This window comes from Mobula birostris, chromosome 18 (genome assembly GCF_030028105.1).
Source record: "Mobula birostris isolate sMobBir1 chromosome 18, sMobBir1.hap1, whole genome shotgun sequence".
Lineage (NCBI taxonomy): Eukaryota > Metazoa > Chordata > Chondrichthyes > Myliobatiformes > Myliobatidae > Mobula > Mobula birostris.
Genome location: NC_092387.1, coordinates 29772329 through 29797257, shown reverse-complemented (window position 1 = coordinate 29797257; position 24929 = coordinate 29772329). Strand labels below are relative to the sequence as shown.

General features: G+C 42.0%; 1 protein-coding gene across 2 annotated transcripts in view; it reads left to right on the top strand.

The window, feature by feature from the left end:
• The window catches only part of fam219b (family with sequence similarity 219 member B), a 38142-nt gene that overhangs the window by 6208 nt on the left and 7005 nt on the right, over window positions 1–24929 (top strand). For both annotated transcript variants that reach the window (XM_072282372.1, XM_072282371.1), the window contains exons 2-4: window positions 5226–5325; window positions 16062–16152; window positions 24289–24366. In XM_072282372.1, the coding sequence (XP_072138473.1) occupies window positions 5226–5325; window positions 16062–16152; window positions 24289–24366 (269 nt within the window). The remainder of the gene's footprint in view (window positions 1–5225; window positions 5326–16061; window positions 16153–24288; window positions 24367–24929) is intronic.

Genomic DNA, 24929 nt, shown 5'->3' with positions numbered 1-24929 from the left:
GATTATTCTCAAATCTCTCAGACAAATCTACTTTTTGCTGTCCTTGCATCTCCTCCTCACTGACAATCAACACTGGTGCACCTCAAGGATGTGTGCTTAGCTTTCTGCGCTGTTCTCTCTACACCCATGGCTGTGTGGCTGGGCGCAGCACAAATGCCATCTAGCAATATGCCAATGACACCACTTGATGGCAGAAACCCAGATGGTGACAAGGGGGTGTACAAGAAGGAGATAGATCAGCTGGTTGAGTGGTGTTACAATAACAACCTTGTACTCAACATTAAGACCAAGGAATTGATTTTGAACTTCAGGAAGGGGATGTCGAGAGAACACACAATAGTCCTCATTGAGGAGTCAGCGGTGGAAAGGGTACGCAGCTTCAATTTCTTCGTTGTCAACATCTCTGAAGATCAACATTCGCCCAGCATTTTGATGCAATTACGAAAAAGGCATGTCAGTAGCTGTATTTCATCAGGAGCTTGAGGAGATTTTGTATGCCACCAATGATTCCAGCAAGTTTCTAAAGATGTACTGGGGCGCCATCAAGAAGGTGACTTGTGTGAGCAGCACCAATGGAAGCAATCAAATATTCACGCTTCAGTCTGCTATAGCTGAAATCCACAGGTACTTCAATGGTCTGTACAGTTAGTAACATCGTTTTGCAATTTATTTATTTTTAAAAAATCTGTCGCTATTCAGTCGATGAAACTCGAACGGATACTGGTTGTTGGTGTGGTGGAAGAGAGGATGTTGCTCTGCTCTGGAATGGACAAGGGAGATGCAAGAGCTTTGAATTGGTGGACTGGACTGTATTCAGGGATTCATCTTCAAGTCTGAATGAGTATGCTACAGTTGTCACTGACTTCATTAAAACCTGTGTGGATGAGTATGTGCCTATGAGAACATACGGTACATAACCAAATCAAAGCTGTGAATGATCCAGGAGGTTTGTAGTCTGTTGAGGGCTAGATCTGTGGCATTGTGACTCAGGACTATAGAAGAAAACGAGGGATGACTTATGGAGGGCTATCTCAAGAGCAAAGGAACAATTCTGAACGAGGTTGGAAGCAGAATTGGATGCACACCAACTCTGACAGGGTTAGCAGGCCGTTACTTCCTGCAAAGCAAAACTTACCACCATGAGTGGCAGTGATGCTTCACTCCTGAATGATCTCAATGCCTTTATGCAAGCTTTGAATAAAGGGAGAATAGAACTATAGCTATGAGGATTTCTCCAGCTCCCTGTGACCTTGTGATCGCTGTCTCCGAGGTCGAAGTGTGACTGTCTTTCAAAAGGGTGAACCCTTGCAAGGCAACGGGCCCTGATGGAGTACCTGGCAGGGCTCTGAAAACCTGTGCCAACCAACTGGTGGGGATGTCCAAAGACACTTCCAATCTCTCATTGCTACAACTGGAAGTTCCCACCTGTTTCAAAAGGGAAACAATTATACCAGTGCCCAATAAGAGCAGGGTGAGCTGCGTGAACAACTATCATCCAATAGCACTCACATCTACGATGAAGTTCTTTGAGAGGTTGGTTATGGCTGGAATTAACTTCTGTCTCAGCAAGGACTGGACCCGCTGCAATTTACCTGTCGCCACAATAGGTCTACGGCGGATGCGATCTCATTGGCTCTTCACGCGGCCTTGAACCACCTGAACAATGCAAATATGTCAGGATGCAGTTTATTGACTGCAGCTCAGTGTTTAGCAAATCATTCCTGCAGTTCTGATTGAAAAGCTCCAAATCCTGAGCCTTTGTACCTTTGCAAATGGATCCTCAACTTCCTAACTGGGAAACCGCAATTTGTGCAGATTGGAAATAACATCACTATCTCATTGGCAATCAACACTGGCACACCTCAGTGTGTGCTCAGCCCACTGCTCTACTCTCTCCATCCATGACCCTGGCTAGCACAGGTCAAGTATCATCTATAAATATGCTGATAATACAACTATTGTTGGCAGAATACCGCATGGCGATGAGCAGGCATTCAGGAGTGAGATACACCAGCTAGTTGAGTGGTGTTGCAGCAACAACCTCGCACTCTACGTCAGTAAGACCGAAGAACTGATTGTGGAGTTCAGAAAGGGTAAGACGAGGGAACACATACCAGTCCTCCTAGAGGGATCAGAAGTGGAAGGTGTGAGTAATTGCAAGTTCCTGGGTGTTAATCTCTGAGGATCTAACCTGGACTCAACATATTGATGCAGCTACAAAGAAGGCAAGACAGTGGCTATATTTTATTAGGAGCTTGAGGAGATGCGGTATGTCAGCAAAGACTCTTCCAAATTTCTACAGATGTGCTGTGGAGAGCATCCTAACTGGTTGCATCACCATTTGGTATGGAGGATCAGTACAAAGGGTCTGAACAAGCTCCAGACCGTTGTAAACTTAGCCAGCTCCGTCACGGCACTAGTGTCCAGAATTGTGGGCATCTTCAAAGGGGATGTCTCAAAAAAGCGGCATTTATCATAAAATGTCCCCATCATCCAGGGCATGTCCTCTTCTCATTACTACCATCAGTGAGAATGTATAGGAGCCTGAAGACACACAATCAGTGATTTACAGCTAGATGGAACTTTGTTGGCTATAACAGTTTTCATTGATTTTAGTAGATTTTAAATGTCTCTGAATGTCAGAAACATTTTAAAGACCATTAAAATGAAGATTAACAAACTAATTATTCAAAAAAATCATTAAGAACACATTAAAATGCTTATGAATAATTAAAGGCATTAAGCTAAAGTGAGATCATTCTTTTTAAAAAAAACACACTAAATTAACAGCTTCTCTCGCCCTCAAATCTGTTGCCAAGGCATCACAGTGAGATGGCGGAACTCACGGTTGTAGCAGCCTCTCTTGGTCCAAACAAAGGTGTAATGTTCATCCATTGCACCTTCTTTTGCAGTTGCTGAATATTGAGAACATCAAGTGTTGCTAGTCTGTCCCACTGGCAAGTTGCTCAAAGGCAGTGGAGCTGGACCCAGGCATATTGTGTTGCCGCCTTCTGTCGCCACCCAAGGAAGGAGTCAGGTGGTTTGCGGGCTAACAAATTGTGTAATTGACTGTCTAGGAAGTTTTTCCTTGTGATGGCAAGATCCTATTGGATTAGTAGAATACTGAAAGTTTGGTTTATTGGCAAGACTGACGGCGGGGAGCTGTGTGGCCTTATTGTTCCGCAAACCAGTCGCTCATGCTGTGGGGTGGCCTGTTGCAGCGGCCCAGGGGAGGAGCTGCAAAGGAGGTGCGGGAGAGGGCTCGAGGCCACAATGGCTTGGGGCTGGCTCTTTCCATCGGTGCTGCACTCTAGTGGTCGCCCGGTGGAAGACGAGCTGGACTGCACATGTCTGTGGTAGCACCAGCGCACATTGAGTACTGTTGCGCGCTTGTTCTTGGAACAAAGTGACTCCAGGACAACATCCCGTGCACCATCCATCTACAGGCCATGACACTCTGAGACTTGGGCTATTTTTTTTGTGTGACTGTATGATTTTTCTGCTGTCATAACTATTCATGACTATATGTGCTGTGTGTGCCTGTTGGTACTCTGTTTTACACCTTGGCATTGGTGTCCTCCAGTTTTTCTGTGTTTTCTTTCTGGTTGCCGATTGGCTGGTGGGTGATGGTTACCTTTTTTGAGTGAAGGAGGGGTTGGATGATGCAATTTTATTTTTGTGGGAGGGGCTTGGGATTAGGGGTTTGATGTTTCAGCTGTCGTGTCCTGGTGGGCGGTCTGTTAGATTTTGTGCAAAGGAGAGGTTGAGGGTGTGGTTTGGGTTTGCAAGTTTTGATGTTTTATTTCTTTGTGAGGGAGGGGGGCCTCAATGACTTCCATAGGGTTTTTCCGTGTTTTGTGGCTATCTGGAGAAGACAAATCCCAGAGTAGCATTCTGCGTACATACTTTGATAACAAAGTTAACCTTTGAGGGACATTGTTTTGGTTGGCTGTATCCATGTCATATGGTTGAATAGCAGTTGAACTTGAAAGCAATGGATTGGTTGTGGGTTTTGACCTGACAGGATTGTAGCTCATTCAATCTGGTTGGAAGCCTTGGCAAAGCCAGTCTCACAACCTGGCCCTTGGTCCCTCCCTCTGTAAATGGATTCTTGACATTGAGCATATCTTTAGAAGACGGTACCTCCGGAAGCTGGCATTTATCATTAAGCACCCTCCAGGGCATGCCCTCTTCTCACTACCTCCATCAGTGAGGGGCCTGAAGCCCAACCTTATCTTGGGAATAACTTCTTCCTCTCCACAGTCAGATTTCTGAATGAACACTACCCCACTATTCTAACTCTTTTTGTAGTGCTTATTTAACTTTATATCGTTGTGATTTATAGTATTTTATGTTTTTCACTGTCGTGCTGCCACAACCAACAAATTTCACAACATATGTCAGAGATGGTAAACCTGATTCTGATTCTACTTCGTCTCCATTATCCGTTTGCCCCTCCCCACTCATCTCCCTCTTGGCATGTATTGCCTGAAACAATAGAAATGCTGCACCTGCCCATTCATTTTCACTCTTGCCTCCATTCAGGGCTCCAAACAATCTTTCCAGGTAAGGCAACACTTCACCTGGGACACTGTTGGGATTGTCCATTGTATCTGGTGCTCCCAGTGATGAATGCTCTTGGCTTGAAACGTTGATTGTTCATTTCTATCAACGTTGCCTGACCTGCTGAGATCCTCTAACATTTTGTGTGTGTGTGGCTTTTTGATAAGTAAGGTTCCAGGGATTGGCAAGCATGTGGAGTTGAAATTGCATTTAGATTATCCTTTGGCCTTTATTTTACTAGATGAAGCAGCAGTTGAAATGTCAGAGTCCTGTTAGTGGAAGATGGCTTGCTCTATAAAGAGCAACACACACACACACACACACACACACACACACACACACACACACACACACACACACACACACACACACACACACACACACACACACACACACACACACACACAATGCTGAAGGAACTCGGCACATCAGGCAGTATCTGTGGGTGGAAATGAACAAGTTGTTTCAAGTTGAGAACTTTTGAGTCCTGTTTTAAGTTTTTTATGGCTTTTTAATCCCCTACATGCTGCCTGACTTGCTGAGTTCCTCCATTTTATGCATGATACTCAATATTTCCAGCATCTACAGAATCTTTTGTGTTTTGAGTTTGCTCTGTGAAGTTTCTTTTCCCCCTCATCTCTTCATGTTTGTTCTGTTTAAAGGGTCATAACAAAAACTGGAAAAACGAGACGTCCTTCAAAATGAACGAGAAGAAGCAGCTGCCGACCAGCACCAGAACCCCATCGATACACCTCAAACTGCGTGAGTCACAAGCTCGTTGCTCGCATGTAGTTTTTATGGGCACTAGCATTAGTTCCAGATTTAAATGGTAACTTATAATCAGGTTTATTATCACAGGCATTATGTCATAAAATTTCTTGTTTTAAGGTGGCAGTGCAATGTAATACATATAATGTATTATAAATTACAATACAAAAAACAGTTTAAAAAAAAAAATTATATTGCAAAAGGAGAAAAATTCCGAGGTAGTGTTCGTGGGTTTTGTCCATTCAGATATCTGGCGGAGGGGAAGAAGCTGTTCCTAAAATGTTGGGTGCCTTAAAGCTTCTGTACCACCTCCTCGGTGGTGGGGGTCAATAATGATGGATGCTGCCTTTTTGAAGTTTTAATAGTAAACAGTAATATTTTCTCCTTGTCCAAATACTAAATGATTTCAAAGAATGGCAGCCTTCTATTACTGTGGGCTTGAGATCATTCCTAATGTGTGAGCTTTGATAGTACCAGCATGCTGTATGACTGTAGGTTCATTAATTCAACCAGCCCTGTAGCAATGGAAGAATGGCATTCTTCCATTCTAAACCTTGATGCTGTTCAAATGTGAACAATACAAGGCCAAAACACAGGGGAGCAGAGTTAGTCCATTTGAGTCTGCTCTGCCATTCCATCATGACTGATTTATTGTCCCCCTTAAACCCATTCTCTTGCTTTCTCCCTGTAACCTTAAAAAACCATACTAAATCAGAACTTCATCTCCACTTTAAATGTATGCAACGACTTGGCCTCCTTAGCCATGTGCGGCACCTTGTTGAAGGCCTTCTAAAAATCCAAGTAAAAAACATCCACTAACTGCATTATTCCTAATTCCTCGGAATTCCAACGGATTTATCAGGCAAGATTTCCCTTGGGAAACCATGCTGACTTAGGCCTATTTTATCATGTGCCAAAAGGTACTCTGAATCCTCATTGTTAATAAGGGACTGCAGCATCTTCCAATCCACTGAAGTCAGGCCAACTGGCCTACAAGTTCCTGCCTTTTGCCTTCCTTCCTTAAAGAGTGGAGTGATATTTACAATTTTCCAGTCCTCTGAAACCATTCCAGAACCTAATGATTCTTGAAGGATCCCTTCTAATGCCTCCTCATTCTTTTTGGCTATCTTTTTAAGAACCCTGGGGTGTAGTCCATCTGATCCAGGTGACCTATCTACCTTCAGAACATTCAGCTTCCTAAGCACCTTCTCCTTGGTAATAACAGCTGCACTCCCTTTACTCCCTGACACTCGAAATTAAATTTCTGGCAAGTTGTGTTGGTTGTCTTCCACAATGAAGACGGTTGCAAAATACTTAAGCTTGTCCATCTTCTTTGTTTTCCCCCATTACTACCTCTCCAGTGTCATTTGATTGAGTCTGGGCTGGTGTCACACAACAGTGAATATTCAGCTCCCTGATCACTTGTGCTCCAGAAGAGCTGAGCCCAAATGCTGGAAAAACATGGAGGAATTTTTCGTCCTTAATATCAAATGTGTTCAGTCACTAGGACATTTAGAATTGTTTACAGAAACTGGAGGCAAATGTTGCACCCAGATTTGTGTAATGAAATGGATGACTGCAAAATGTTCTGAAGTTGCTGTGTTGCAATAGATTAATAATTAAATGATTCACTGTTGTTCTGACTTGTTGAGACAAATTCCTGGCACGTTATGCCAGTGATGTGTTTTCCAAACCATTATGATTGCAGAACACAGTACAGCACACTGTTTGCTCATTGACAGGAGCTGTGGTGGGTATTTGAGCAATAAATTATGTTCTTTCTGGTGGGGGGGGGGAGTTTGAAGATAAATCTGATTAATACGGTAACTTGTTGCTAATAGTGAGAAGGTAGTTCAAGGATCCAGGCTTGGTTCGAGCGGAATGCATCCTCAGTGTTCAGGTTGGAATGTCAGGGTTTTATGGAAGAGTCACTGAGTTTCTTTTTCTAAAGTGTGAAACACAAAAGGAAAAAGAGTGGAGGGAACAATCATTGTGCTAGCCCTCTCGGTACTTGAACAATTAATACCTTTTAGAAAATTACAGAAGTCAAGATCTCTGCCTTTTGAATTTTCTTTTTGAATGTACGTGGGTGGCTGATGTGTTCAGATTTATTATCCTGCCCTGAACTGTCTGAAATTGCTTCAACACACACAAAATGCTAGAGGAACTCAGCAGGCCAAGCAGCATCAGCCCTTGAGACGTAGGTACTTGGCAATTGATTAGAGTTTCAAGAACCCGTGTACCTGTGCATTAATTGAAAGTACCCGGTAGGTATGATGTGTGACAAGGAGCGGCAGTGGTGTAACTGACAAGTTTGGATCTGCTACAGTCATCACCCCAGACCCAGTGCAGCCAGCAACTTCACTCTGCATTCTGTTGCCATCTATTTGTAATTGTCTCCTACTGCCATCTGTTTCCTCATACAGCTGTGGGATTTTGGAATCTTCAAATAATGCGCCTTTGTTCTGTTTGAAAGTGAAGGTGCATTGGGCAAGGGCAGTCACTGGTTTAATTGATTATCTCAAGTTTACACTTGAGTATGATAAATTTGATAAATTAATGTAACTGGTAATTTCTGTTAACATCCCATTACAAAAATGCAGGATGTGCTGGTTTTGGCTCCTCACTGAAGTACCAGTCTCTCAGTATCAATTGGTCTTGTGAGTAGCTCGGTTTCAAAGTTGAAAGTAAATTTTATTATCAAAGTACATATATGTCACCATGTACAACTCTAAGATTCATTTTTCTGTGGGCATACTCAGTTACTGTTCTATAGATTCTATAACAAGATCAATGAAAGATCAACTAGAGTACAGAAGACAACTGCAAGTGCAAACATAAATAACAATAAGTAATGAGAACATGAGATAAGATGGTGCTTAAAGTGAAATTATTGGTTGTGGGAACATCTCAATGGATGGGCAAGTGAGTAAAGTCATCTCCATTTGTTTGAGGGGTAGTAACTGTTCTTGAACCTGGTGGTACGAGTCCTGAGGCTCTTCTAGCTGATGGCAGCAGCAAGAAAAGAGCATGCCCTGTGTGTGCTGGTCTCTGATGGGTGCTGTTTTCCCTATGACAGTGTTTCATGTCGATGTGTTCAATGGTTGGGAGGGCTTTACCCTTGATGGGCTGGGCCGAATCCACTTTTTTTTGGTAGGATTTTCTGTTTGAATGCATTGGCGTTTCCATACCAGGCCGTGATGCAGCCAGTCAATATAATTTATCACATTGCCTGTTATTTTGGTCTCTGAGAGCCACCTCTCATTCTAAGTATCAGTCATTGGTTGCCTATCCTGTAGGTTAAAATAATAGCTCAAAATGGGATCTGTGCCAAATGAACCTCGTGGTTAACTCATTGGCATATGAAATTACCAGATTAGGATGGGAGTGTTTCACAATGCTTTTTGCACAGAGAAAGTCAATTCTTCATAACCCAGCCAATGGAGCAAGCATAAAGTAGAAAGGTTTAATTTGTTATTGCTCAGTAAATGATTTATTTGTGTTCCTTTATATAAAATAAGGGAGAAGTATTAGGCTGCAGTGTAGTCCACATTTAGAATCTTTGGTTCCTCATAGTGGATGTGTGGTAGTCAGAAGAATCTTCTTGAGATCCTGCTCCCAGACCTGTTTTTGTGATCATTCAGAAGTGTTTGTTCTGCCTGCCTTGTCTGTGGCATTGTTGGGTGAGCCTGCACTCAAACTCTTGGCGCCTTGCTTGGTGAGCACTGCAGGGATTACAACATGTATTGGGTAATGTATATAATTGCTGATCTCTTATAATTACAAACACTCAGTCTGCAGATGCTGGAAATCCAAAGTAATGCATAAAATGCTGGAGGAACTCAGCAAGTCAGGCAGCACCTATGGAAAAGGGTAAACAGTTGACGTTTTGGGCTGAGACCTTTCCATAGATGCTGCCTGATCTGCCGACTTTCTCTAGCATTCTGTGTGTGTGTGTGTGTGTGTGGACCTTTATAGTTGTTTGTGCGTCTTTGATGATACTGGGGAAAGTCAACATCTGCTCTTGGTCTATTCAGAAATAATAACCTAGTATTATTTACCTTGCGTAATTGGCAATTCAGAGAATGGCAGCTCAAATAGCAAGCTATAAAGCAGCCTGTCACTCTGTTAGCTGTCATCCATCTTTGCTCTGCCTTCTGCAGCACTCTAGGCTCTCTTTCTCTATTGCCAGTGGTCCACTTGGTTGAGTTTCTGGTCTCGGCCTTTCAACATTGAATTGAGCTGAAGTGGGAACCCATGCTAGAAACAGGGTGGTACAGTGGTTAGCATTATGCTATTACAGCACCAACGTTCTGTGTTCAATTCTGCCGTTGTCCATAAGGAGTTTCCCTGTGACCATGCGAGTTTCCTCTGGTGCTCCGGTTTCCTCCTCATTGCAAAGCCATACGAGTTAGCATTTGAATTGGTCATGTAGGTGTAATTGGATGGTGCAGGCTCATTGGACTGGATAGACCTGTTACCGTGTATCTTTAAATAAAATAAATTTAAAAAAAAAAGGAAATGGTATCTTAAATATTCTTCCTGGAAGGAGCCACCAGTTGAATGATCTACCTAACTGAAGTGTCCAAGTTCAAGATATTAATCTTTGCAGCTACCCACAAAGCTCTGAACAATTTGTTGTAACAACTGTTTTTCCTCACTTCAAGTTCCTGTTATACACCCTGCTCGGCAGGAACTATTCTCATCAATCGCACTACTTCTTTCTTTCTCTCCCTCTCTCCCTTACATTGGCTCTTCTTTCTTTTCCTTGATATCTCTTCTTTTTCTCTCTTGCTCTCCCATTTGTCTCTCCCTAGGCGGCTGCCTCCATCTCGTTCCAGCTTCTGTCAAAGGGTAGCAACTTCCCGAGCTTCGGCTGCACCTCCCAGACTGCTGTGCCTCACCTCGTGCTGCTCCCAGCTTAGTTATGCTACTTTGCAAACTAAGAAACCTGTAAGGTTGGTGCTTTGATAAACATAATTTAAATACAATTTGGATCGTTGTTTGTTCTTCAGTCTAAGCTGATGGGGCTGAAGTAAAGGGTTAGGTTACTGAACTGGCAAGTGAGAGTAAGGTGACAAAATATTTACACAGGAGTCTAAAGATGCTGAAGCAACATGCACAAAATGCTGGAGGAACTCAGCAGGTCAGGCAGCCTTTATGGAGGGGAATTGGCAGTTGATGTTTCAGGTCATGACTTCATTAGGGCTACGCATTTACAGCTTGATAGCTAGTAATGAGGAAGCTAAACATTATTTGAACAGTACTTCTCTTGTATTTTATAAGCAGCTATATAGCTAATTGTTAATAATGTCATATTGACTACTCACTGGGATTTCCATGCTATAAAAGTACTGGATGAGATAATTATTCAAATATGTTCAGGGAAGTTTCCTTAATATATAGAGGTCCCAACAAGAGAGTGAAAAGGCTTTCAAAATTGAGGGGTATGGATAGTTGCGTCATATTTGTGTAGTAGTTAGCGCAATGCCATTGCAGCTGGGTGGCGGGGGGAAGTGAGTTTCAGAGTTCAGTTCTGGTGTTCTCTGTAAGCAGGTTTGTATGTTCATTTCTGTCTGTGTGGGTTTTGTCCCACAGTCCAAAAATGTACTGGTTGGTTGGTTAATCAGTCATTGTTAATTGTTCTGTTATTGGGCTAGGGTTAAAATCGGTAGCTTGGTGGTTCAGAGGGGTCTGTTCCACACTGTATCTCTAAATAGGGTAGATGCAAGCAGGCCTTTTCTTCTGAGGTTGGGTGGCACTAGAGCTGGAGGTCCTGGGTTCAGGGTGTAAAGTGAAATGTTCAAGGGGAACATGAGGGGAGCTTCAGAGTAGTGAGTGTGGAATGAACTGTCAGAGCAGGTGGTGGATGCGGGTTTGATTTTAATGTTAAAGAAATTTGGATAGGTACATGTATGGGAGGGGTATGGACTGCTATAGTCTGGTGCAGGTCCATGACACTGGGCAGATTAATAATTCAGCACAGACTAGATGGCTGACGGGTCTATTTCTACACTGTAGGGTTCTATGACTGCCATTAAACAGGACTGCTTCAGAGCCACAAATGTATATATTTTAAGTGACAGTCTGACAGTTACTGATCATCTGCCTTGGACTAAACTGCATGTTAGTTGCAAGATACTTCCTCTTGAATAGTTCTTGAATTCCAGGCTTGCTGCTTATGTGAATATTTCTCCTTCTGCCACAGAAAATAAACAAATAAGCTGTTTTTAATAAAAGAAAAGGCTGATCATTTTGCCTATCTTGTTGAGCCTCGCCTGTCTTGACAATAGAGTTGTTAATTCTAACTCGTGCTAATTAGAGTGGGGAACATGAGCCTCGTTGAATTTTCACCAGGTTTTGTTCTCGTAAGGACAGGGCAAAGGTTGCCCATTGTCACTAACTGGAGTTCAACGGTTAGTCATTTTATCTGTTTCCTTGGTTTTCCATTGGCTGCTTGATGTTCTGGAGAACTGAATGAGCAAAATGTAGGCAAACTATCTGCAAGGGTTATGTCACATTTCACTGCATTATGACATCAGTGAAGTAAAGCTTTTCCTGCTCATGAAACCAAAGCCAAAAAGTGCCAGTGTTTCGATGCAGGGTCAGTGACACGAAAACTTGACTCCATTTCTCTCTGGAAAGATGCAGCCTGACCTGCCAGGCGTTTCTAGCGTTTACTATTTTTGATTTGTATTTCTAGCATTTGTTACGCTGTAGTTTTTGCTTATATTAGTGTGGGGTGACTGGGAGAGCTTTTGGTAAGGTTGGGTATATTGGGTTTATTTAAAGCAGTGATTAATAGAATCTTGAGTAATAAGGCATCAAAGGTTATGGGGAGAAGGCAGGAGAATGGGGTTTGAGAGAAATAATAAAACAGCCATTATGAAATGGCAAGGCAGACTTGATGGACTGATTCTATTCAAATAGCCTAATTCTGCTCCTGTATCTTACGGTTTTATTGACTTTAGTGAAGAGTAACAGAACTGTAGTCTTGTATCCCTGGTTGTAATGAATTAAGTTACTGAAGTCTTTTGCCAAAGGCCACAATGCCAGTGACCTGTCTGACCCACTGGCGGACTGCAGCACTGCCTGTGTAGGGTGAGTCAACACTGGATTCATAAAGTATGGGACTTGTGCTTTGTCTTATTTATCTCGGACTCGAGCATCACAAGATTAGACACAATGCCACGGCTGGGCGGGAGGTAAACCTGCATCTCACAGCTCCAGCAAATCGGGTTCGATCCTGATCTCCAGTACTGTCTGTGTGGAGTTTGCAAATTCTTCCTTTGGGTATCCCTTGACTAATTCCTCCCATCTTCCAAAGGCAGGCTGATTGTTATATTAATTAGTGACTGAAAATTAGCCTTGGTATGGGGGGTGGTGAGAAGGTCGGATATTTGCTGGGCACGTCAGAGAAGATGAATTGCGGGAAGAGCTGGCACAGACTTGACAGGTCATATGGCCACCACCTCAATGAAAAATGAGAAATCCAACAGCTTAGTCTTCGTTAGAGAAACATAGACCATTTATATAGAAATAAAAATAGTAAGATAAGCATCAGGGACTCCTCTGTCTTTGGGAAGGAGATGACTTGTTTCCCTTGAGTTTTGAAGTGACTGATGAGGCCACCTAGGGCTTGCCGGTGGGGAAGAACTGGGTTTTCAGAGGGTGGTGTTGTATGCCAGTCAAGTTAGTTTGTGGGTCTAATGGATCCATGGGTGCTGAGGAATTCTGTGCACAAACTTGAGCTTATCCCTAATTAATAGATTGAGGAATCTATTTTTTATTAATGTTCTCTTTTTATTTAGAGATATAGCATAGTAACAGGCCCCTCTGGTGCAATGAGCCGATACCACTCAGTGACACCCATGGGACCAATAAACAAACTAAGCTGCACATCTCTGGAATCTGGGAGGAAACCAGAGCACTCAGGAGCCCACGCAATCACGAGGAGGATTAGATTATATTCTTGTAATCTTGTTATTGTTAGAGGAATCTGTCCCAAAACAATGACTTTACACAATTCATGGTTTGTAGCATCTTCAGTCAATGAAGTTAAGAGAGTCCTTAAAGAATTAGCATGGATAAAAGAATTGGTTTTAAATAGGTCTCACCAGGTGTTGGGGAGAGGTATACGCAGGAAGGGGGTAGGTTAAGAAGAATATGGAATTCATCATTGGAACAATTAACCTTTTGTAGGGGAAAATTAACAATGAAGAGCCATTCATCTTGAGACTATTCTTCTGTTCATTCAAACCCATCTCGGTTTGAACTGATGGCCATTGATCTAACTGAATTTTACTTACCAATATTTAGATGGTGGGAGTTTGATGTCTGGTAGGTCTTGGGCTGGTTAGATCACCATTCACGTTTGTGATTGGATATTGTGTTCACGAGTTGGAATTGTTTTCTAAGTGGGTATACGTTGCAGTGTTCAGTAATAACATTTGATTGTCTTGGACCTGTCATTAAGGAGAATTGTTGGAAAACATACCCCCTTTATTTAGAGATGCAGTATAGTGACAGGCCTTTGCCCGACAAGCCTGCACTGCCCAGTTACGCCTGTGCTAACGCGTATATCTTTGAAATGTGAGAGGAAACCAGAGCACTCAAAGGAAACCCACTTGCTCCCAGGGAGAGAATGTACATCTGTTTAGCAGCAGAATTGGACCCGGTTTGCTGGCTCTGTACTAACATTACACTAACTGCGACGCCACGTGCCACCCCACATGAGTTAGGAATGTTATATATTTCTTTTGCAGTCACAAAAAGACAGATTCCAGCTTGTAGGGTCCATCATGGTCAGCATGGAGGAGTTCGGCTGAGGGGCCATTTTCATTCTGTAAAACTGACTCTAAAAGAACAATATTTCCCAACTTGTTCTGAGGAGGAAGACTTGTGAAAATGCTGCAAAATCAGAAAATCATAATGCTGTTCTGGGCCAAATTCTTAGTTTCTCACAGAATGTTATGGAGGTATAAATCACTGGCTTCGCAAGTGTTCAAATGCGTAAATTTAAAACAAAACCACCCACATTCACTTTAGTGTAATTAAGTTGAAAGGATAGTAAAGCAATTAAACCGTTCAATAAATGAGAAACTAACAAAGGGAAATGTAATATAGCAATTGGAAATCTATCTTGAAACTTCAAAAGGAATGATGTTCTTCATTACTGGAGGCTGGGGATCATTATTTGAATGGTTATAAAACATGATAGACTGCGCAAGCTTTAAAACTGCTCCAGAATTTTTGGTTCTTTTGGTACAGTTATGGTAAGGAATAGAAAAGGTGCGGATTAATTAAATTTGTATGTTGAAGGTTGAGTTGATGTATGGTTAAGTGGATTTTGTTTTAATTTAAATAGAGATACGGCATGGTAACAGGTCCCTCCGGCCCAATGAGCTTGTGTCGCTAAATTACACCCATTGACCAACTGACCTGTGCATCTTTGGAATGTGGGAGGAAACTGGAGCATCTGGAGGAAACTGACAGTCACAGAGAGAACATACAAACTCCGTACAGGCAGTGATGCGAATTGAACCGGGGTCACTGGCACTAACGTTAACTAATGGCTATGCTACCATACTGCCTCTTTCTTAGTTTAATATTGGATGTGGGCATAACCGGGAAGGCCAGCTTTTGTTGACTATTTATGCTTCACTCTCTATTGTATGGAAGTTCATGGCAGATTTTATATTTTTTGATGCTTCTACTTTTCTCCAAGTCCTTGATGTCCATGAAATAAGAAGACATATTTCCCCTGTCGTCTGTCAATACATGACTGTGCAGTCCGATGCTGCATTGTTGACTGATGATAGGAGTTAAAGGAAAATCCATAATGATTGTCAGAATGCCAATGCCCAAAGTTTTATCTTGGAAATCCCAACAGCAGAAAAATGTATAGCTAAGCAAAATTGAAAATTATTGTTTCAATCATTTTACTTTTGGTAATTTCTTCCTTCTTCCCCTCTTCTCACTTTTTTATTTTCTCACCCTGGTTCCCTTCCCCTCTTCCCTTTCTTCTATGTTCCACTGTCCTCCCCAACAGAGTCCTTTTTCAGCCCTTTATCTTTTCTACTTATCATCATTCCCCCCCCCCCCCCCCCATTTCATCTCTTCTTTCCCCACCCAGCCACCTTCCCTCTCAGCTGGTCTTGCCTATCACCTTCCAGCTTGTATTCTTTCCCTTCCCACACTTTTTTTAAATTCTGGCTTCATCCCGCTTCCTTTCCAGTTCTGATGAAGGGTCTCGGCCAGAAACATCAACTATTTATTCCACTCCATCGATGTCGCTGGCATCTGATTTCCTCCAGAATTTTGTGTTGCACTGAATTTCCAGTCTGCAGAGTTCGTGTGCTAGTAGGTCATTGTGGTCCACCTTTGTTGTGGTCCTTTTCTTCAAAAGGATAAATTTATATAAAGCAGTCTGGTAAAATAATTCACTGGATCGAGTGGCATCTGTGGGAGGAAAGAATTGTCAATATTTCATGAAACATTCAACAAATCTCATCCTCCACAGCTACTGTTCAATCCACAGAGTTCCTCCAGTAGTCTGTATCATGTGTAGTCTCCTGTGTCTGGGGTGTTCGCAGAAAAACTGGCTTATCGTATAGAACCGTGCTACTTGAATTTTGTCTTTCCTTGGATTATATTCAACTATGACTTCTTGGGTGCTTTTGGATGAAACAGTGTAGCTTTCTGCAGGTTAAATTCTCTTTCTTTTGCAGAGAAGCACCGGGAATTGGCCAAGAGGGCCCTTAAGAAGAAGGCAATGGTTGGTGGTCCGGTGTTGCATCAGCCGAAGTCGGGGACAAAGAGGTGAGTCATCCTGCTCTGCTCCAGTGTGACCTTGAGCTCCTGTGATGCTGAGGAGTGATATTCTTGGCAATTTAATTTGGAGTGAAAACTAACTCTTTATAATGAAAGAAAAAAAACTTGCAATAAGCATTGGTTGAGTGACTATCTCACACTGTCCTTCAGTTGCTGGAGCCACCAGCAGTTACAGGGCAGTCAAGTTGGTTCTGAAGGTGTTAGAGGAGGTATTTCAGAGAAACAGCCTGCAATGTCCCAATGACTACAGCTCCACACTAACCCACTCCCATCCCTATACTTCACCTGAACATATGCAGTCTTGCAGTTCTCTCTCCATTGTATTATGGCATTAACTTGTTGATTCAATAGACTGCACACTCCATGATGCCTTGATATTTTGTGTTATGAAATGGTTGCAGAGATGTACTTGGGGCTTTGTTGCTCTCACTCATCCTCATTTCTTCATGGTTTCTTTTCCCTTCCATGCTTGGTCATCTTTTGACACCTTTACCTGGCTGCATTGACAACTGAAAAGACTATATAACCATACAACAATTACAGCACGGAAACAGGCCATCTTGGCCCTTCTAGTCCGTGCCGAACGCTTATTCTCACCAAGTCCTACCGACCTGCACTCAGCCCATAACCCTCCATTCCTTTCCTGTCCATATACCTATCCAATTTTTCTTTAAATGACAATATCGAACCAGCCTCTACCACTTCTACTGGAAGCTCGTTCCACACACGTCCTTTCCTGTCAGAGGAAACGATCTTTATTTGGAATAATGCTGACTTTTGCCTGTACCTACAATAGGGATTTTGATGTTTTTGTCATTTTAGTTTTTATATTAAACATCTTCCCTTTCTCCACCATGAACACCCCACTACTATTCCCTTTTATTATCAATTGTGGTAGCAAATTCCACATCTTCTCCAGTTTCTTACCAAAGAATTTTCTGGTAAATTCTGCCTTGAATTAATTGGCATCTATTTTGTATTAATAGCTCCCTAGTCTTAACTAAATGGCTGAGGATTTGTAGTCAGCACTTAAGTACTTGCGTAATTGAGAACCTTGATGAAGGCTGCTCAAGCATCTTAGGTTATCTTTGGCATGGAGTTGTCCTCTCCTGGGCACCTGTCCAGCAGATCCCTGCCATCCATTAACTGTGATGTCATTGTGGAGATGGCAGCCAATCTAAAGAATTCTCCCATAAGAAAATGAGAAGGAAACAACACTGGTTTTAATTGAGCTTTTAAATGTTGTGCAAAATGTAAACAGAAAGTGGAACATGTGCATATGGTTAAGTACATGTTTTATTGTGTTGTAAAGTGCAAAAACAGCTGTGAAAAGTTTTGGCCCCTTCAAAAGGATGTGCTGCATTGGAGAGGGTCCAGAGGAGGTTTATCAGAATAATCCCAGGAGTGAAAGGGTTCATGTATGAGGAGCATTTGGCTCTGGGCCTGTACTCACTGGAGTTTAGAAGAATGATGGACGGTTTCATGGAACCCATCAAATATTGAAAGGCCTAGATAGTGGATGTGGAGAGGATGTTTCCTATAATGCGGGTATCTAGGATCAGAATAGAATGATGTTACTTTAGAACAGAAGGAATTTCTTTAGCTACAGGATGGTGAACCTGGTATTCATTGCCACAAACAACTGGCGGCCAAGTCATTGCGTATATGTAAAGCAGAAGTTGATAGGTTCTTGATTAGTAAGGGTATGGAAGGTTACGACGAAGGCAGGAGAATAGGGTTGAGAGGGGTAATAAATTAGCCATGATCAAATGGTGGAGCAGAGTCAATAGGCTGAATAGCCTAATACTGCTCTTCTATCGTGTGGTCTTAAAAAGCAAATTAAAGTTCCTGGCAGTCAAGTTTACATTATTGAGCAAAAGATTGCTATCGGAGTTACTTGTTCATTTTGTTCACCATTTTAAATTCTGTACATGTTGAACTGTGGTTATAGCCTTTCAATGAATGGTAGTTTTTTTTGGTAAAGTAGACCTATTTTCTCACTTGCTGCCCAATGGAAACCATTTTAGGAAAAGATTGTACAAGTGGTTGAAGTAAAACAAATTGTTCAGCAAAGCTAAAATAACTTGACAACCAAGTTTGATTTAGAATTCCCTACTCCTCGGCCACAGAACAAATGTGATCTGCAAACAGTGCTTTATAGTCACACAAGATGGAAAATGGCTCTTTGGACCACCAAGCTTGTCCCACATTCTTTATCATCTTCCCCCTAGAATCCACCATCACACCAGGGGCAACTTCGTGTCCATTTGACATAATACCCACTTGTCTTTGCAATCTGATGAAAACCGTTCATGGGGAATGTGCACACTCCACTCAGGTGATATCAGAGGTCGGGATTAAACCTGGTCCTGGAACTGTGGAGCAGTAGCTTGTCAGCTATTCTATCTTGAATCAAAAGAGGTGCTCTAAGTAACACGTGCAAAATGTAGGAACTCAGCAGATCAGGTAGCATCTGTGGAAAGAAAGAAACAGTTGATATATGGTCCTTATTACTATTCCTTTCCATAGATGCTGCCTTACTTGCTGAGTTCCTCCAACATTTTGTATGTTACTCTGAAGTTCCAGCATCTGCAGAGGATCTTGTGTTTGGCCATTGTCTCAATGGGTTTGGGGTTTTCAGTGTTCCTTCATTCTGTGTGAAGCTAAGATTCAGATTGACCTCCCAGTTATAGTAACAATGCAGTCTGAGTTTTTGCTTGTAATAAAGACGCATTCAATTTGGTTTATTTAAATGATGTAGAAGTTGAAAATTACACCCGGAAAATGTCTGGTAACATTGAGGTGAGCTCAAGGTATTTCAGTAGCATAATCACAAATGTAGCGCGAGTGAGGGCCAGTCCGTTCAACGTGTCTGTGAAACTGTTATGGATGTTGCTGACTATAGCTGTGCTGATCGACACACTTGGATTAATCCAATTTGTGCAGTCTTTGTAAATTCTCCATCCACCAACTTAGAGTGAGGAGTGGCATGTGAAAAGACTACTCAGTTATGATTGCACACTAATTGTCTACAGTGTGTTGTTCTGAAAATATATTTAGCATTATATTTCTCCCATGGCTTTGATCATGTTGAACAGAATGGTAGCTGCTTTGTCACAGCAGGGTAAATTATCAGTGAAGTATGAATAGCCTTGTAATAAACAAGGATTTTGATGTTTCAAATGTATGTGTAGATGTGGAGTCAATGTTCTAAATGGCACTCATTGTCTTTGCAATTTTGATTGCAACATCTCTGAAGGTTAATGTATAAGAGGTAGTACTTGCTGTGAGGTTAGGTCAGTTTTAACGCTTGTATAGGGGCTTGCTGATCTTTCAAGGTGTGGCTGGAATGCATCTGGAAGCTGCGGTTAGCCTTAACTCCATCTTGCACTGCAAATTTTAACTTTGTATCTAATGGATAAGTTTTGATGTTTATCTGTCACAAGCTTCTGACTGAGGGGAAGAGTGTGGTCTGTAAATCTCATCATGGACTTGGGAGGCAATTGTACAATACTCTGTGAGGTGGGTTAACATTCTAGTAGTTCTCAATCTTGTGTTACGTGACTCTGCCTTTTATAATCCTAAATCCATAATGTGCTGAGTCCTGTTCGTGGTTTTACAGATGATCTTGAGTTTCATTTCATTACTGCTTTGGTTTCTCTTTCCAAGGATTACAACGAGCACTTCACATTGAATTGTATAAATTTGTCAATGTGTTTCAGTTAATTACTAAAAGCTACTAAAGCTGTCCGTAAAAAGATTTTGATAATGGCATTCAAGTTGCATTTCAAGTTGACAAATTATTTTGATTAACGGTTAAATTACCTGCAATGTCTATTTCGCTCATAGTCATCCTATATTGGAAGGAATGGAATTGTTAAAGACGGCACTGATTTGGCACCCAGATTCCTGTGGATGACTGCAGGAAATTGGTGCTGCACCTCTGGATTTCAATATTGGAGCACGGTCAGAACAAGGGGCAGGAATTGGGGGTTTTCCTTGTTTCTTAGTGGGCTCCAGAAATGATAAATCAGTGCAGTCCACCTTGTGAAATTGTGCAAATGACCGAGCATCAATAGAATATCAGTTTATAACTTTCGGTAATTTCTTCCCCTTCCCCTCTTCTCTTTTTCCACGCCTTAATTCTGGCTTCCTCTTGTCTCTTCTCACCTGCTCATCACCTCCCACCAGTGCCACTCCTGCTTCCCTTTCACCATGGGCCATTCTCCCCTCCTCTCAGGTTACTACCTCAGCCGTTTACCTTTTTCTGTATCTCATCTCCCAGCCTCTCACTTCATCCCATCCCAACCCCCTCACCTGGTTTCATCCATCACTTTCTGACTTGTACTCCTCCCACCCCCCCCACCTCATTCTGGCTTCTTCCCCCTTCCTTTCCCATCCTGATGATGAGTCCTGACCCGAAACATGATGCTGCCTGACCTGCTGAGTTCCTTCGGGATTTTGTGTGTTACTCTGGATTTGCAGCATTTGCAGAATACCTTCTGTGTTTGTGCAAATGATGTTCCAGTCAGACCTGCATTGCTAGGACCCTCCATTGAAAGCTGATTTGTATTGAGTACATTAAGGAATGGTTTTTTGCATTTAGCTATCTTCAACAGGATCCTACCACAAGATGTCTTCTACCCCACCCTGACTCTCTGCTTTCTGCATAGATTGCTCCCTCTGTGATTCCCTTGTCCATTTGTCCCTCCCCATAAACCTATCCCCTGTAAGTGACAGAAATGCTACACCTGTCCTTTCATCTCCTCCCTTATCTCTTTTCAGGGCCCTAAGCAGTCCTTCCAGGTGAGGCAACGCTTCACCTGTGAATCTGGGGTCACCTGTTTATCCGGCACTCTCGATGCAACCTCCTCTCTATGGTTGAGACCCGACTGTAAGTTGGGGCACTGCTTTGCAAGTACCTCCACTCCATCTGCCATAAACGGAGTTTCCTGGTGGCCAACAATTTTAATTCCTATCCCTGAACCTGTTCTGACATGTTGGGCCATTGCCTCTTTTTTTTTTTCTTTTTATTTTCCACGATGAGGCCAGTCTTTGGGTGGAGGAGTAATACCTCACATTCCATCTAGGTAGCTTCCAACTTGATGGTGTGAACATCAATTTCTCCTTCTGGTAATTTATTTCCTTTTTTTCTCCCCCCCCCCCCCCCCCCCATTCCCTGCTCTGGCCTCCTATCACTTTCCCCTACTGCCCTCCCCTTTCTCTCATGGTCCACTCTCCTCTCATATGAGATTCTTCCTTCTCTAGCCCTTTACCTTTCCCACCCACTGGGCTTCACCCATTATCTTCTAGCTCGTCATCTTTCCCCTCTCCCCACCTTTTTTGTTCTGGCATCTTCACCTTTCCTTTCCCATCCTGAGGAAAGGTCTCACCCTGAAACATCAATTGTTGATTCATTTCCATAGATGCTGCCTGAACTGCTGAGTTCCTCCAGTGTTTTGTGTGTGTGTGTTGTTCTTGCATTTACTTTACAGGAATGGGCAGTTTTAATCAGTGGAGGACATCTCTTGCATAACCTCTTATCTGTTTCAAAACGAGCTTTTCAACTAACGATATGGAGGGAAGCTCCAAATCATTTCTCCATTTAGCTTCTTCATTCAAGACACATCCTGTGGTAAACCATTGCTCCAAAATTTTATTTTCTTTCAAGCTTTTGATTGGCATTCAGATTGGAGAAAAATATTCTGTGTAAATCATAGTTGGTCTCAAATGAAGCATGTTATCTCATTATTTTAATTGATTTTTGTTGGCGAACCTTGAAATAGAAAATAAACTCTGATCAATTGGTTTTTAAACCTTCTGATTTGCTTTAATACATTGTGAAGTGTGATTTCTGACATCTGTTAAATTTAGGTTTGTCAAAATTTGCACTCATCTAAAGATTCTGTGTAGTTCATATAGAATTTTAATTTTTATGTTCTCTGCAATATCTTCAAATTGAAATCTTACAGGATTAAAAGCAAATTTGAAATCTGTAGTAGATTTAAAGATCTTTTTTAATTGAGAAAATGCAAATTTGTTCTCCTGTCAACTTCTACCAGGAAAAGGTCTAAGATAAATATTTTATCAAAAAATTACTTTGAACTGGCTGTGTGCTCATGTTAGTAACTCAGTCACACTCCTGACCCACTGAAGTTGGCAGCTGATGATAGTTGGATGCAGCTTAGATCTTGTCTCTGAGCTAGAAGATTTTGAATTTAAATTCCTCTTCAGACACTTGAACACAAATATTACACTAGAGTGCTACCTGTATCTAAGAACCACTGCGCTGTTAGAGATGTGATCTTTCAATTGTAACATTAAAGTGAAATCCATTTCACTCTTGGGTGAATGTAAAACATTTCACCACTTTGTTTTCAAGAGGAATTATCAATGGAGCTTTGTACATTGTTGCTCCTCTGCACGGTGAATAAAACCAGTGACCGTAAGACTTGGGAGCAGAATGAGGCCATTCTGTCCATTGACTCTGCTTTGCCATTCTATCATGGCTGATTTATTATCCCTCTCAACCTCATTTCCCTGTAGCCTTTGACACCCTTGCTAATCAAGAACCTATCAACTTCAACGTTAAATTTACTCGATTTACCAAAGATAAAAGTTCAAAGTAAATTTATTATCAAAGTATATACAGTATATATCACCAATACTACCCTGAACTTTTATTTTCTTGGAGACATTCATAGTAGATTAAACTGCACATAACAAAGACAACAAATGTACAAAAGAACAAATTGTGCAAATACAAAAAAAGCAATAAATAGCATGAACAAGATGTGTAGAGTCCTTAAAAGTGAGGTTATTGTGGAATCAGTTCAATATTTGGGGTGATGAAGTTATCTCCTCTGGTTGAAGACCCTGATGGTTGTGGGGTAATAACTTTTCCTGTACTGGTGGTGTGGGACTTGAGGCTTCTGTACCTCCTTCCTAATAGTCATAGTCATACTTTATTAATCCCGGGGGAAATTGGTTTTCGTTACAGTTGCTCCATAAATAATAAATAGTAATAGAACCATAAATAGTTAAATAGTAATATGTAAGTTATGCCAGTAAATTATGAAATAAGTCCAGGACCAGCCTATTGGCTCAGGGTGTCTGACCTTCCAAGGGAGGAGTTGTAAAGTTTGATGGCCACAGGCAGGAATGACTTCCTATGACGCTCAGTGCTGCATCTCAGTGGAATGAGTCTCTGGCTGAATGTACTCCTGTGCCCAACCAGTACATTATGTAGTGGATGGGAGACATTGACCAAGATGGCATGCAACTTAGACAGCATCCTCTTTTCAGACACCACCGTGAGAGAGTCCAGTTCCATCCCCACAACATCACTGGCCTTACAAATGAGTTTGTTGATTCTGTTGGTGTCTGCCCCCCTCAGCCTGCTGCCCCAGCACACAACAGCAAACATGATAGCACTGGCCACCACAGACTCGTAGAACATCCTCAGCATCGTCCGGCAGATGTTAAAAGACCTCAGTCTCCTCAGGAAATAGAGATGGCTCTGGCCCTTCTTATAGACAGCCACAGTGTTCTTTGACCAGTCCAGTCTATTGTCAATGACAGCTTCAAAAAGAGAGCATGTCCCAGATGGGGGGTGGGGGCTGTCCTTGATAATGGATGATGTTTTCCTGTGACAGCACTCCTTGTAAATGTGTTCAAAGGTGGGGAGGGCTTTACCTGTGATGGACTGGGCTATATCCACTACCTTTTTTGTAGGCTTTACTGTTTAAGGGCACCTTTTTTAGCCACCCTCTAAAGAAATTTATCCTCATCTCTGTCCTAAGGAGATGTCCTCCTACTCTGTGACTGATGTGGTTGTCACCAGTGTGAGCTTGCTGTGTGCAAAATTGGCTGTCAGGTTTTCTACATTGTAGAAGTGTTTTAGGGCTATCTATGGCATGATATAAATGCAAATCTTTCCAGTAGGAACTAATCACAATTGTAGACCTTGCTTCACCTGAATGAAATTGCAAAAGGTGTTGCTTTTCCAGCCTGGGAGTTGGCAAGCAACTGTAATAACTGAGCAATGAAGGTAAAAGATTCAAGCAGGCCAACAGATTTTGTTGAATTTTTCTATTTGTTCTGAAAATTGTCTGTCATTTACAGGTTAGTAAAATTCAATAAAGGATATTCTGCTTTGAAGCAGCATCCAGAAGAATCTTTAGTTTCCTTGGAGTCTGACAGGTAAGGGTTAACTCCTAATTGAACATTTACCCTTCAGCTGTGCACACAAGTTTTCACGGGTTTTCTTAATTTGACAGTATCACCAAGACTGCGAATAGAATAGAGACGAGGAGGTAAATTTGGAAGTGATGAAGTAGTTATTTTAAAAATCTGAAGGTGAGGTGGTTCAAAGTCATTGCAGAATTTAAAAAGGCTGGCTTGTGGGAACAAACTTGAGCCTGAAGCAGTGCTTTTTTTACCGTAATGGTATGATTTTACACCCCCTGCTATCTCACTGTTTTGGGCACTACTGTTCCACAGGTGCTCTGTAGACTTTGAAAGCTTTTACAATGAAAGAGCAGCTAGTCCTTCCACCTCAGCTTGCTTATGTTTGTATTGATTTTGAACAGGGTTGAGAAATTGAGCTGGTTTTCCATTACTGTCAGCTGTGGCCAGGTAATTTGTAATGGAACAGGTGCCTGAATGGAGGTCCGCTCCATTAATCAGCTGCTAATAGTGACATGTAGGGTGGTGACATGGGTGATGGTCTATGTTAGAAATGGATTTTTTTTCCATTAGAACCA